Source organism: Gavia stellata, chromosome 2, assembly GCF_030936135.1.
Source record: "Gavia stellata isolate bGavSte3 chromosome 2, bGavSte3.hap2, whole genome shotgun sequence".
Lineage (NCBI taxonomy): Eukaryota > Metazoa > Chordata > Aves > Gaviiformes > Gaviidae > Gavia > Gavia stellata.
Genome location: NC_082595.1, coordinates 16289649 through 16302303, shown reverse-complemented (window position 1 = coordinate 16302303; position 12655 = coordinate 16289649). Strand labels below are relative to the sequence as shown.

General features: G+C 45.5%; 1 protein-coding gene across 1 annotated transcript in view; it reads right to left on the bottom strand.

Moving 5' to 3' along the window:
* Positions 1-8637: 8637 nt before the first annotated feature.
* The window catches only part of TTC7A (tetratricopeptide repeat domain 7A), a 176922-nt gene continuing 172904 nt past the window's right edge, over positions 8638-12655 (bottom strand). The window contains exon 20 of the mRNA XM_059827702.1: positions 8638-9102. Within this exon, the coding sequence (XP_059683685.1) occupies positions 8881-9102 (222 nt within the window). The 3' untranslated portion in view covers positions 8638-8880. The remainder of the gene's footprint in view (positions 9103-12655) is intronic.

The window sequence follows — 12655 nt, the reverse complement described above, 5'->3', positions numbered from 1 at the left end:
CTTGTGTGTGCACGCGTGTGGAGCAGTGTATGCTGATGTTTACTCAGCAGCTCGTACTAATCTCCAGGAAACAACTTGTGCTTGCCGGCCTGTGGGTGCAACGTTTGATAATGTTGTGCAGAAGCACTTGAGAACGCTTTCACACTGAGAACTCCAGCATTAGCCACATCTGAGAACAAAAAGTGGGACTGGAAAACACTTCTAAACTCTTTCAAGTATGCTATTTGCTGAAAAACAAAAGTTCCAGAAAATTGGAGCCACATATAAACTTGAGATAACTTTGGTAAATAGTTCTTGCCTGGAATACAAAAAAAAAGGAAAATTTAAATGTTCTGTGCAGATTGTTTCGGGATTAAACATCTTGAATTTTTGTTTCAAAATGCTCTCCCTTCGGGCAAGTCTCTCAAAACTTCTGGTCATATAAATCTGAGTTATTGAAGATACTACTTGAGGACTCCTGTCAGAACAATATTTTGTTTAATTGGAAGTTTTTTTAAGCTCTTTTTTTAGTTGAAAATCTCTGAAGTTTTCTGTTGGAATGTAGCTTGAAACAAATTATTTTTTTTCAGCTTATTACTTCTTGGTTAGCTGGCTGAACAGAAAGCACTTTGCAAATACCCAAGAGGGGACAATGGGAAAACAGAAGAAATTCATAAATAAAAGCTTTGCTTGTGATAAGTCATCCCCTTCACGCAGCAGCACTCCAAGGCCAGACCTGGACCACTTGTACAGAGGTACCTGTACCTTCCTGTACCGTGTAGTTCCACCAACACGTGTCTAATGTGGGCCATTCTGCTGATTTATAGAAGTCGTCATATATACTGCATTAATATAATGAGTGCATGGAAACTTCCCTTGGCTCCCCCTCCACAGAAGAAACCTGAAAAAAAAGGGGGTTAAAAGAGGACTGTGCCATGCTGTGACTAGGGCATGGTAGTCACGGGTGGGAGGCAGACTGCAGAAAGGAACAAAACCCAAGTCATAGTAATTTAACCAGTTCTGCACAGAAAACCACCCCCCTCTCAGCTCAACCCCTGGCAGACTTGGTTTTCCATCTGGTGAAAAATGGGGATGAAATACTTCCCTTGCTACCCTTCGAAAAACACTTCAGTATCCTCCACGGAGATATAAGAGCAGCATCATTGTAACTGGGAAATGAATTGCTTGCTTGCTGGATTTAGCAGCTTCCTGTTTTGGAAACCTGAGATATCATCTCAAATTTCTGTTCGTTGTCAGCCTAGAAGAAGAGACTCCAAGGCTGCAAAGCCTCTGGTGAGGCAGCGCTTCATTTGCTAATTGTCTCTGCCAGACAATGCCATTTACACCGAGCACAAAATCACCTCTAACCTCCACTGACCAGACAATGGTTCTATCCTTGAACTCCCAGCCTTCTGAAACAGTACCCGGCATTGCAAGCTCGGGCTGCGTATGTCTCCTCTCACAGGATGACAAAATACAGGAATGCTTATTGCTGATTAATTTACGAACATCCCCGTTCCCAGACCTAATTACAATATTGCAAGCAACTGCATCATAAAAAAGATGTCTGACTTGTCATACATAATGTAATGAATCTTTTCCTTCGAGGACCGTGCTGTCCTTTGAGAGGCAATGAGAGCTGGGCACAGGACTGGCACCTGCTGTAAGCACACTGTGGAAGGGTCTGGGCCCTGGGCTCTCAGGTGGGACTGGGGTCTCTGGCTGTGGTGCAGGGTAGAGGCAGAATTAAGGTTCAGAGAGGCCTTTGTAGTCAGGAGGCTGGCGAGGGGCTGCTTTGCATTTGCTCTTACTCTTGCAGACTAGGTTTCTTCTGGGTTTCTGTCAGAAAAGCCGGTGAAGCTGGGCTTTGCCTCTCTGAGAGCTTTTCAGTAAGGAAAACGTCTCCTATTTTACAGTTTTCATTGCTCTTTTGCTTTTTTAGGACATGTTACAGTGCTTGCCATTTTTCTGTATAAAATTCAGATGTTCTGTCTACCTGCTTTTCTTCCTCCATCAGCCAGATGATCACAGCGGCTACATCAGTTCTAAATGGGATCAGATCTGATAATGGCAGCTCTGCACATTCAGGGGAATGAACTGTAAGGCTTTTTTCCTCCTTAATTCAATACTTGCTTAACTTGGAGCACTGAGAAAACCTTCGAATCTTGCTCTTCAGCTGGTGGACCACGACAGCCTGCGGGGATGTTTTTCGGCTGTGAGATGTTGCTCTTCATTTTGGAGACAACATAGCAGAGAAACTGGCTTGACAGCCACAGCTCAGTTAAATGCTATAGTGACTGCTAATAGCAACAGAGTAAGCCAGTGATACCTAGGTCCACTTTCTCTAACACCAGTCTTTAAAGATCAGTAGGTTATATTTTTTCGTTGTTCCAAAGACTGGTTCAGGCACGTCTGACTGGGACGTGACACCTCCCAAGGGATGTGGTTAAACACAGACAAAGTCAACTTACTGCTTTGGTGACTCCACAAAAACCTGACAGCCAGAGACTGCCATGGAAGTAAGTATCTGGGCAGCAGTGACGCTTCTCATCTCTTCCCTTGCTGTTTATGGGACTGCTAAGTATCTGGGCTTCACACAAGGCAGGAATATACTGTATGTATCTGAGTTGGTTTTACCCATTCTGCAGCAGAAAGACAAAAGCGGAGGTATGACTCAATTATTAAAAATTATATTAAATTAAAAATTATTAAATTATTCTTAATGACCTTTCAAGAGTATCATGTCAAAATTACCACTGAAATATAACTTGGTTCTCTGCAAGGGAAGAAGGGATTCTGAATTAAGGGTGGAGAGTACCCAAACCATCTGGAGTTCATACCAGCAAAAATGAGGGGCAAAAAGGCTTATTTTCGTCCCATTTAAACAGAAAGGGAGTATTAAACATCTGTGTGATGCAGAGAGGATAACAGGCAATGTACCAGCATTAGGATGGAAGCAAAGACAAGTGGTGTCCCTTAGAGGGGACTGAATAATGAAATTCTCCAGTTTTCGTTGGGGTTCAGTTGTACACCTCCAGTTGGGCTTCTGCTCAGAGGGGCTGTGGCAGCCTTCACCCTCCCTCCACCCCCCCACCCCCCCCCCGAAACCCCACACCACTGTTTCGCTTCCTCTCTGTATCGTGGGAAAGAGGGGGAAAAAGTCAGAGCTAGTATTTTATTCGCTTCAATTTCCAGTTTTTAAGACCTTGTACTAACAGCTGAAGGACTTAATTCTGTTATTGCCCCAGAGGATCCTCGTTCTGCTTGAGTTAGACTGAATACACTCGTAAACCAAAACATCCACAGTTATGAAGAAATGCTCTTCAAAAACCCTGTCCTTAATCTCATTTGAGTATGAAACTAAGGGGCTGGCTTCTTAAGAAGGCCCTCTTGAAGCTTGCCCAAAAGATTGATGTGTAAATGCGAAGAATGATCTGGAAGCTCTCGAATGGAGATATTTTATTTCCAAATAACCACAGGGGTAACTGTTTGTAGCAGAAAGATGATTAATGGCATTGTGGCCAAAATAAGGTGAGTCCCTAAACATGTTGGCATAGTATTTGCATATAACCTCGATGTTAAGAGCTTCTCACACTACCTTTGTTTATTTTTACTGGAAGAAGCACAAGAAAAGCATGATGCTCGCTTAAATCTCCATAAACCCAAACATCTGAAGCTACATTATTCCTTTTTCCTGGCTCTGTTCCTCTCTGAAAGCACGCTGCTTGCATGCTCACTCTCCTTTTTCCCATGAACTACAGGGTGTAGGCCAAAATACCCTTTGCAACTGGTAACTTGCTAGGCATACTGGGTTCCAGTTAATGTAACAAATGGTCATTTCATAATGCTTGAAGTATCTGTGGCATGAATATATTAAAAGTCCTGAAACTGGCAGGAAATATGAGGAGCATTTTTTGTTTTCCACAGGGTCAATTTTATTAATCTGGTGAAAATATCTTACAATGACAAAAAAGTTAAGTTACAAAGAAACGTGATTCCGACAACCGCATAAACAGTATTCAGGTGGCGAGTAGGAAACACTCGTACGTGCCAAAGCTGAGCACCTCTCTGTGTACTGGCTCGGGGAGGTTTTTAATTGCATCATCATGGGCCGCTCCGCAATGGTGCGGTGTTGCATCCCTATTAGCGGTTTTAGCTACAGACTGGCATGTGTTTCCGTGGGGAAATGAGCTGGATCCTTTAGCACCCAGTTACTTGGGAACCTGCCTTGGTTTGCTGGAGCTGAAGGTGCGAGCTAGTTCATTAAAGGCAAAGGCAGAGGAACCATCTTGGCAGCTGCTGGGTCAGTGGTTACCTCCCCTCCTGCCAACATCACCAAACTGATGGATGTTTCAGCGTCTCATTTCTAAGAAAATGACTATCTGACCGTGCACTGATATCCTGCAGCACTGAACAGCAGCTTAGCAGTTAGGAGACCATCTCCTGGAGCCAGGCTAAGGAAGCAGTCAGAGGGCTGGTTAAACCAGCACGAGCGAGGCGGTGCTGGTGAACAAGACGGTGCAGCTGGTGGCAGCAGCCACCTCGCAGGCGAGAGCAGGCACCAGGGCGCTGCTGATGGGGCACCCAGACGGGCACTGCGGTTGTCCCTTGGGGCATAAAGCAGCTCTCCTTAGCCCAATACGTGCCACGCTGGGGGAGGGAGAGACATCTCAGCTACACATGCTCATTGCATAATTATCAAATATGCCTGTAATACAATTGGGTCAGAGGCAATTATCGCTGCAGTGCGGTTGCTCTGGGAAGTCTTCCTCTCCTAGGCCAAATTGCAACTATCAAATCTCTGTTGGTTTGGCTGAAAAAAGATCATGGCAGTGATGTCTTTTCACTAAAAAGGATTGTTTCCCACTCTGCTGTCATTAAAACAAAATACAAGCTAGCCAAACTCTGTCTTCACCAAGACTCTCCAAAAATGGAACATTTTTTGGATAAAAAAAGATGTAATTCAAACTGCAGCAGTCAGTGCTGTGCCTACTTTGGTACCCAGCCAGTGAATTTTAAAGTAAACACCCTCCAGGACTGTTCTCCATTTGGATTTATTAGTCATTACCAAGAAAAGATAATTAGCACTTCTGAAGCATTGTGATAATCAGTAGCATGAACTGTTACCAATAGAAACGGACTGGGATACTTGTGCAGTGCAGGAATATGGCAGCTCTGTTGTACTCCCTGTACAGCATGAGTACACCGGTGGGCAGATCCTCAGCTGGAGGAAATGCTCATAAATACCAACAACTCCAGTGGAGCTAATGACAGTTTACACGGGGTAAGGCAGGGACGGGGGGTTGTTCCCTGGCCTGTTGGGCTTCTCCTTCTGTTATCCTGGAGGCAGAGTCATTTTTGTTACAATATACAAGCTTTCTTGTTGGTCAAAGGCAAGGGCAAATACTACTCCTTTACTGTGCAACAGAAAAATAGGAGCTAATTATTTTTCTTTTGTATGCACCCTGCCAACACAAAGGAAAATAACCTTGTGGTGGAATGAGAGAAACCTGGGTATACCTGGATCCTTTAGGCAATGATGCCTTTTTTCTCTTTCTAGACTAATAAGAAAACTCTGTTGGACTCAAATCAGTGCTAAAACTCACAGAATTGGTATTTCACTTACTGTTCTCCAAACCTCCGTTACTTACATTAATCTGTAATAATCAAATGAGGGATGGGATGTAAATCTTAGGTTCTTAGTCTCAAACCTTGAGCATTAAGCATGCCAGGCTCCCTGCTATACAAAGAAGTCTTACTTACTCAGCTCAGAGAAGTAGGTCTATTAGATTTATCAATGTTGCTATCTAAATAAATACTACCATGCATAGGCTTGTCTGAAGTAGTTGCCTTTGTTTTTCTGAACAAAATCCGTGCTGAAGAACAGAGGTAGCCTGTAAGCTCGGTAAGGCTTCTGTTTTGGTCAGTGCTAATAACAAATGTAGCTAGAGGATTTAGCCCCAAAGTACTTGCAAGTCTGACACAATCACCCTCTTTCCTGCACTGTACAGAGCATTTCAGGTCAATATAACACCCTTCCAGCCAACGGCTGCTTCGTATCCTCTGAGAAACATGCAGCAAATCTCAGGATCAAGTCCAGTTTCCATGCAAAGTACTTGGTCTGCAACTGATGTAGGGGCGGTGGTGTGCTGTGCTGGTAGTGCGTGCCTTACCCGTGTCATGCCACACCTGAAGCAGAGACTCTTGGGACTGCAATTCCTATGCCAGTAACACTCCTTAATGCACACGACAAATATGGGACCACCCTGGCAACATCTGGTTGATACACTCGAAGCACTCGTGCACGTTTGCACCACTCCTAGGAAGACGTCTGCTGTGGCAAGTCTGATTAATCACCGAGATGAAGTTCGCCTGATGGCAACAAATGCGATGGGCTGGTGGCTGTTTACAAGCTACGCATGCAAAAGTAAATGTGTCTGTGAGCGTTTGCTTCTCAGCTGCTGCTAAGAAACAGGTACCCTCCCGCCAGGTCACTCTTAAAGTGGTTCCTCTGTCACAGAGGTGGATGCATAGCTTGTACTCAAACAGCTGTCCGGTACACAGAAGTTGCTACGGCAGCACTTTACAGGTATACGTTGCACAAGAAAGCGGTAATGTCAGACCACGCTGACTCTTTTTGTGTGTTACACAGAAGGCTCGCTCCCACCCTGGGAAGCGTGGAGCAGAACAAATACCAGAATATAGTATCTACCTATATATATATAAAGTTAAGTCTATTGTCAGATTGCATCTGACTGTTGAACTGGGTTTAAAACACCTGGGTACAAATTTACATATTATGTCAACAACATCTCTCCCCCTCCCATTCCCCCTTTCCCACCTGCAGTGCAGAGCAAGTCAACTTCATAGCATCCTTCACAGCAAAATGGGTCTCTGCTGTGTCTTTCTGTCTTCATGAAACTCATTAAATTCTGGTACTTTAACACCCACTCCTTCCTCTGCTGCTGGTGCTATTGCAAACAAGAAATGTGGCCGGGTAATACTGTCTCCTTGGAAACCTGCCTCTGGCCTAAAAAGCCCAGTTTGGTGCCTGTGTGGCACTGGAAAGCCAGAGACCTCATGGGCTGAGCACCTTTCAGGCTGGGCTGCTTTCACTCCAGACCCCTCGATGAACAGAAGAATAAGCTGGGCTATTGCACCAGCAAGATTTAATGGAAAAAAAAATAAAAAATATTGGCCTGGGAGTGCAACAGGCTGCTGAGAGAAACCTGAGGGCAGCGTACTTGCCTTGGCGCGGGCGCCTCGAGGGGAGGCTGGGGGCAGGAGCTCCACGATGGTGTAGTCTAGGAGCAGCGCAAGAAGCCCACCTCTCCATTAGCCTGCAGATTTCCAAATAATTGTAAACAACGCTGACTTCAAGTCTGCTGCTAGAGCCTTAGGCTCTTTAAGAAATAACCCCATCTCATTTATTGCCTGAGTATATTATTATTTCTGGAATGAACTAGTTGTGGATCACAATACTGGGCAGAATTATAGTACAAAGTGTGTTCTAGTGCAAACACACTTATGAAATAGTCATAAATCTTCTTTGGACAGAAACAGGCGCAGAGCGCCAACCTTTTGCATAGAAAAGTGCCCGCAGCTCTTCGTCTTGGGACTGGCCTGGACGGGGCTGGCTCTTGTGTGTCGTGTGACAGCACGGTACAGCTCTACCTCGCTGCCAAGGCTCCAAGGAGGTCAAGCACAGCTAAGGAGCTGGGATATGCCAGCTGCGTCCCCCACCCCAGCTGTGCCAGCCGTGGGGAGGCTGCAGAATTAGGAGCTCTTCAGATGGCTCTGGAGACCACTCTTACACCTGACATGATACACAAAATGATCCCACTCCACTGAAGGCTCAACTCTGTACCTCTGATGTGAAATTTCTACAGACAATCCAGAGATTTGGTTCTAAGAAAGAAGAAATTCATATATACACATGCTGCCTTCAGCACACTTTCCCTTAAAAGTCTGCTGCCATTTTTTGTATCATGAAAAGATGGATATGAAAGTGTTTCGTGCCAGGAATAGTAATGCAGTAGAGCACAGAGTTCAGTCACTATATACTGATAATCACTATATTTCTCACTAAAAGTGATGCAATAGATGATTAATAAGAATGAAGCTCAGAGTTTATAATTCGCTACTTCATGTAAGGCCTTTCAATAAATATATAATTGGAGATACATATATGTTTTTAATACTAGTTCAAGTGTGAACTGATTTGGTCTTTGGTCTTTCTGCTTTTGTGAATCATACTGCAATAGCAGTTTTTAAAAAAGAGGTATTTTTAATTTGAATTGGTCTAGGCAAACGCCACACTAAATATAGTGAGCATATGCAGTATATAAGACCAAGGCAGGAAAAATTATTATCAAAATAGCTGAAATAATTTTGTAAACGGCAGATACTGCATGTCTATATGGTTTAGTTGTCACTCCTATCCTGTCAGATCTGTGTGGAGGCAGCCACATGCTTAAGCACAACTTGGTCAGGTTAGTTGGTGCATTTACTCCTGTTTAGAACAGGTCTGGGCTTTAATTCAGGGCTTGGAGTTTTTATCTTTAATGAAAACTGAAAGGTGCAAGTGCTTAGAACAGCTGGACCCTAGCATGATCTATTCTACAGACAGTCACCTTGAACCAATACTTCGAAATAAGCCTTGCTATTAACTTGAACAGGAGGTGAGCCAGGCGCCTGTGAAGAAAAAGGCATTCTCTATTTCTGCCTCTTGCAAATTCTAGTTAGGCTTCTCTCAGCTAAGCATGGAGACCTGAGCCCCACCCTGGAATTATTTTGCCCAGTTCCAGGTTACAATGGCATTTTTCTATTGGGCTTTTTCTTTACTTGTTTGGTTTTGGTGTCTGTCCATGGAATGAAGATGCTTAGCTGCAGGGCAAAGCTTCAGAGCTCCCTGGGTATGACAGTGAACGGGATGACAGGACTGCTGGATTCGAGGTCCAGAGCGGTGAGGAAGCATTCGATGGCTGCTTCATTTTTCCCCTGAGCTTGCAAGACCTCTCCAAGGCTGTTCCATGCCCTGTGACTGGTGGTCTGGATCCGGATGGCATCTCTGAGTACTTTCTGGGCCAGGTCCCTCCGCCCAAGTCTGCTCAGCACCAGGCCCTGTCAACAAACAAGTGACGAGCAGTTAACAACAGCACAAAACAGAGGAAGAAACGGAGAGCCCCGAGCTCCCAGCAAGTTGGGCAGACGTATGAGTGCAGGCGCAGGAGGCCTATGGGGGGGATCTCCACCTATTTCTGGAGAAAAGAAGCAATCAGCTATTAAGCTCTGCTTTTTTTGATTATGATGTGTAATTTAAAAAAACATGTGAAATGTAATTAAAAAAAAATTATGTGAAAATAATTTTTTTTTAAGCAGAGACTGATCCAGCTTTGCAAGTGCTCCTGCTGTGTGTTACTGGGAGAGAGTATACTGGTGCTACATAGAGGAAAGGCTACAGTCCCTTTAAGCGTCCATCTCTCCTTGAGTAGATTACACTGGCTTCTAATCCTGGCTCAATTACACCGAATATCTAAATTAACTCTTGCACATCTGGAACATCCAGCTGAGGCTGAGGTAAAGTCTCTCAGCTCCTACGTCCTGACCATATAGAAAGATCTTTCTTCTTAACAAATGGGGCTAGAGGGATGCGGTCCCCTTCCAGCCTTCTAGGGGCTGGCTGTATGGAACAGCATGGGACCCTCTGTCCTCCTGCACTCCAGTGTAGATCCTAAAGCAGTGTGAGGGAGGAGAAGGATGGAGGAACCTTGTTTGAAAAGCTGTCCTTAGGGTAAGAAAAGACACAAGTGGGTGTAACCATCTGGAAGGAACAGGAGGGGGAGGATGAAAGAAGTGGTAGGAAGAACATGTTTTCCTATAGGGCTCGCATGGATGTGTCTGAATCCACAAAACATCTAATGAGCCAGGCTCCCTTTTAATTATGCAGCAGTCAATCACACCGAGCCCAGATGGTCACGTGGGCTTTGCAGGCCACAGTGTGTTAGTGGCATTTTTCTGCCTCCTCCTGAAGGTGCATGCACCAGGATGAACCTCCCACCAGTTTCATCCAGGTGTGGCCTGTGGAAGAAGCAGCCAACACTTCCGTGTCGCCTGCCAAGCTCTGCATGGCCTCTGCCTGCACTCACCTGAGGAAATGCTGGAAAGTGAGATGACTGCCTGACTTCATGCTCTTCCTGGGACTATGTAGTATGTGGATGCAGTCATATATAAGAAGAAAAGCATTAGCTTCACCTTTAATGGGTCTACTTGCCTTTAGTTGATATGAAAAGACATAAGAAAGCTGAGATCTCTTGCAACCAGAACCCAAGTAAATTTCTGATGAAAGAACGGTGATACTTTTGGACATAGTGAAGATCTTGCCTTTGTCTTGTTTTGTTTGTTTTCCCAAAAGCGCCATTAGATGCAGGGTGCGTCAGCATGACTAAGACCCTATAGCCAGTGATAGTACTAATACCTACAGAAACCATTACTTTTCCTAAGAGAAAAATTAAGAATCAAGAATCAGTGGTACTGTGAAAAGTTTCACTGCCTCTTTCTTGCCCATAACCTTGACCTGAATAATCAACTCAGTATCAAATCTGATTGTCTAACGATGCAGTGGGGATGTTTTTTCTTTAGGTTTCTCCCTCTGTTGGAAAATGATGAGGCAACAGGGCCTAATATTACCGTCCCCTTGTGAGCAGGCACAGGTGGCACAGAGGTACCCCGACGGGAGAGGCTGGTTCCTCTGGAGGTAGCTGCCCAGAGATGACCGCAGGCACGTAATAACAGATTGGAAGAAATTTGTACAATTATAATTTGAGTCACCTGCTTGACAGGCATAATGAGGCACAGAAAGGACAAGTAGTGTGGCCACAGCAAATCTGCTGCTGAGCCCAGAATAGATGGGAGCTACCTCAGCTCAAGTTTGTCCTCAACCACAAAACCACTCCTCCTAAAAACTCTTCCTGTTGCACGGACCAAGCAGAGCCAATTGTGCTCTCTGGTGGCCAGGGACCCATTGCTGTCCTCACCCTGACACTAATGGCATCAAGCCTCTCAATGCTCCGGGAGGGCCGCTGGCCCTGGAGGCACAGGGACCAGCGAGCCTGTGCAGCTGCTGCCTGTCATCCCCCTCCAATGAGGAGGGGAATTCCCTTGCCGGCTGACATCTCGCACATCTCAACAATGCTGCAGTGAAATCCACCTCATCGTAAACCACTCGTGCAGCACAGCTCCCTTGTCTGCCCCAGCACCCTTGCTGGTCAAGGACCAGATGCTGGCATGGCTTCCCCTGCCTACGGCTCCCCAACGTGAAGCCACTGCATTTCACTTTGCCTGTGCTTGAGGAGGACAGAGCTTGGCATCTAATGGTCCCTGCAGCTGTTTTGCAGCACTGGGACAAGGCTGTATGAAAACCCCAGGTACCGTGTTCACCTGGGGGAGATGCTGAAGAGTAGCCCACCAGTAAGTGCAGCACACATGAACATTTGCTCATTGGTATTCAAGTGCTTTCAAGCATGCCAGTTTAGCTGAAAAAACATCTGTGAACCCTCAGAAAGGGTGATCTCAGGCTCCCCAAAGCCAAGGGAAAGCCTCCTGTTGACGCTGCAGTATACTGCATGAGTGAAAAAAACTGCTGTATGTTTTTGGGGAGAAACCCAGGAGGTGTGGCCCTTCCCAGGCATGCCCACTGTCCTGCTTCCCGCTTGTTCTGACCAGGAACTGCCCCATGGTGCCTTCTTGCCCACGTGCCTGGATTTCCACGTGGAGCGGGCAAAAGATGCTGTGCTTCAGGCCTCAGCCCAAGCGGAGGTCACGGCGTGGCCAACCCACTCTCCAACCCAGGCCTGCCAAGGTTCCCAAACCCCAGCACTGAGACCTACTCCTTCACCCAGCGTGAGCCACGACAGATGGTGTCAGCCTTTCCAGTGAGGCTTAACTGAACCGGCAGAAATATGCTGCTGGATGCTTAAAGGACAGGTTGAACATCATTAATTCTGCATGCAGGAGAGTTTCTTGCTTAGGGTTTCCTCTCTCCCCTCCTCCCCACCCTGCTCCTTGCAAACCACAAGCATTTTGTGAGAGCTGGAGGCTGCACAATCCCCAAGCCTCACGAAGACGCAGCACTGAGCACTTCAGTTTTTTGTTTCCCTGAGGTATTTGCACTTGAGAGCTTCTCCTTGCTACTGAATTTATTTCCCAATGGAGTCTGGCTTGCTATAAACAATGCCTGCATGTTGTTGCTATGTAGGTCCAGCTGGAATCTGCCTACAGTGCAAAAGAAAAAAATTATATATAAATTCAGAAAGCCACCCACTGACAGGCAATTTGCATTTTGATCTGGAAGATTTTTTTTATAAAAAGATTTTTCTAATGAAAGTTCAGTTCCTGAGTTTCTATGGAAACTCATCTGCTTGGTGTGCATGCATAATTTCATAAAGTCAGATCTCAGGAAGATGAGCAATTAGTATAAATACAAGCAGGAATGTGATTAAGGGTTTCACCCTCTTATTCCTGAAGATGGAGGGTGGGGCTGGGTTTTATTGCCTTTCCTTGGTTTGTATTTGTGTTTTTGCCAAATTAATGCAGAAACCAGTCTACAAGGTGGCCTCGCTCCTCTGCCACCTCCTGGCTAGCACCGGCACTTCTGGTTTTGCCCGGTTATTTTCCT